Source organism: Penaeus vannamei, unplaced genomic scaffold (assembly GCF_042767895.1).
Source record: "Penaeus vannamei isolate JL-2024 unplaced genomic scaffold, ASM4276789v1 unanchor1129, whole genome shotgun sequence".
Lineage (NCBI taxonomy): Eukaryota > Metazoa > Arthropoda > Malacostraca > Decapoda > Penaeidae > Penaeus > Penaeus vannamei.
The window spans coordinates 154-2,438 of NW_027214133.1; the positions used below are offsets into that span (position 1 = coordinate 154).

A 2,285-nucleotide genomic window follows, 5' to 3' on the forward strand; every position below is an offset into this window, starting at 1 on the left:
GGCCCTGGTGGTGGGGGGGGGGTGGTGGGGTGGCCCTGGTGGTGGTGGGGTGGGTTGGGGTGGTGGTGGTGGGGGGTGGAAGGGGTGGCCCGGGCCGGGCCCGGGTGGTGCTGGTGGGGGGGGGGTGGTGGTGGTGGTGGTGAGGGGGGGGGGGAGGGGCCCCGGGCCCTGGGGGGTGGTGGGGAGGGGGGTGAAGGGGTGGGGGCCCTGGGGGCCCTGGTGGTGGGGTGGCCTGGTGGTGGTGGTGGGGGGTTTTGGTGGGTGGTGATGGAGGGGTGGCCTGGTGGGGGGGGGGTGGTGGTGGCCTGGCCTGGCCTGGTGCCGGTGGCCGGTGGTGGTGGCCTCCCGGGTGGGGGCCGGGGGGGGGGCCCGGGGGTGGGGGCCCTGGTGGTGGGGGTGGGGGGGTGGTGGTTGGGTGGTGGCCCTGGTGGGGGCCCTGGTGGTGGGGGCCGGGGGGGGGGGGGGGGGCCGGCGGGCCCGGGCCCGGGCCCGGCCTGGCCTGGCCGGCCTGGCCGGCCGGCCGGCCGGCCGGCCGGCCGGCCTGGCCTGGCCGGCCGGCCTGGCCTGGCCTGGCCGGGCCTGGCCGGCCGGCCGGCCGGCCTGGCCTGGCCTGGCCTGGCCGGCCGGCCGGCCGGCCTGGCCTGGCCTGGTTGGCCAGGCCCAGGCCAGGCCGGCCCGGGGCAGGCCGGCCGGCCCGGCCGGCCTGGCCGGGCCCTGGCCGGCCCTGCGGCGGCCCGGGGCCGGCCTGGCCTGGCCTGGCCTGGCCTGGCCTGGCCGGGCCCCGGCGGCCCGGCCGGCCGGCCTGGCCTGGCCTGGCCTGGCCTGGCCTGGCCGGCCGGCCGGCCGGCCGGCCTGGCCGGCCTGGCCTGGGGCCGGCCGGCCGGCCGGCCCGGGGCCTGGCCTGGCCGGGCCCTGGCCCCCGGCCGGGCCGGCCGGCCCGGCCTGGCGGCCAGGTGGCGGGTGGCCTGGCCTGGCCGGCCTGGCCTGGCCTGGCCTGGCCGGGCCCGGCCTGGCCCGGCCGGCCGGGCCCGGCCCTGGCCGGGCCTGGCCTGGCCGGGGCCTGCCGGGGCCGGCCGGCCCCGGCCGGCCTGGCCTGGCCTGGCCTGGCCGGGCCGGCCGGCCGGCCGGCCGGCCGGCCTGGCCTGGCCTGGCCTGGCCGGGCCGGGCCCTGCCGGCCGGCCGGCCTGGCCTGGCCTGGCCTGGCCTGGCCTGGCCGGGCCCGGGGCCAGGCCAGGCCGGCCGGCCGGGCCGGGCCCTGGCCTGCCGGGCCGGCCGGCCGGGGCCTGGCCTGGCCTGGCCTGGCCGGGCCGGCCGGCCGGCCGGTGGTCGGCCGGCCGGCCTGGCCTGGCCTGGCCTGGCCGGCCGGCCGGCCGGCCGGCCGGCCGGCCCTGGCCGGCCTGGCCGGGCCCCGGCCAGGCCGGCCGGCCGGGCCGGCCCGGCCTGGCCTGGCCTGGCCTGGCCTGCCGGCCCGGCCGGCCGGCCGCGGCCGGCCGGCCCGGCCGCCGGCCAGGCCTGGCCGGGCCCTGGCCGGGGCCTGGCCGGCCCGGGGCCAGGCCCGGCCGGCCAGGCCGGCCGGCCGGCCGGCCTGGCCTGGCCTGGCCGGCCTGGCTGGGGGGCCCTGGCCGGCCTGGCCTGGCCTGGCCGGCCGGGCCGGCCTGGCCGGGCCTGGCCGGCCGGCCGGCCGGCCGGCCGGGGCCAGGCCAGGCCGGCCGGCCTGGCCGGCCTGGCCTGGCCTGGCCTGGCCTGCCGGCCGGCCTGGCCTGGCCTGGCCTGGCCGGCCTGGCCTGGCGGCCGGGGCCGGCCTGGCCCCGGGCCGGCCGGCCGGCCGCCGGCCGGCCGGCCGGCCGCCGGCCGGCCGGCCGGCCGGCCTGGCCTGGCCTGGCCGGCCGGCCGGCCGGCCGGCCGGCCGGCCGGGCCTGGCCTGGCCTGGCCTGCCCTGGCCTGGCCCCTTTGGCCCTGGCCTGGCCTCCCCCGGGCCGGGCCCAGGCCTGGCCTGGCCTGGCCTGGCCTGGCCGGGCCTGGCCGGGCCGGCCGGCCGGCCGGCCAGGCCGGCCCGGCCGGGCCGGGCCTGGCCTGGCCGCCAGGCCAGGGCCGGGCCCTGGCCTGGCCTGGCCGGCCGGGCCTGGCTGGCCGGCCGGCCGGCCCCGGCCTGGCCTGGCCGGCCGGGCCGGGCCGGCCGGCCGGCCGGCCGGCCGGCCCGGCCGGCCGGCCCTGGCCGGGCCGGGCCCGGGCCAGGCCAGGCCAGGCCTGGCCGGCCGGGGCCCGGCCGGCCGGGCCTGGCCGGC

General features: G+C 88.6%; 1 protein-coding gene across 1 annotated transcript; it reads right to left on the reverse strand.

Moving 5' to 3' along the window:
- Positions 1–861: 861 nt before the first annotated feature.
- On the reverse strand, positions 862–2,211 carry LOC138861145 (collagen alpha-1(I) chain-like; the record flags this gene model as incomplete). The annotated part of the gene is made up of 1 exon (XM_070120010.1): positions 862–2,211. A coding segment is annotated over one exon (1,350 nt), but the record flags the coding sequence as incomplete, so codon positions are not given.
- Positions 2,212–2,285: the final 74 nt, after the last annotated feature.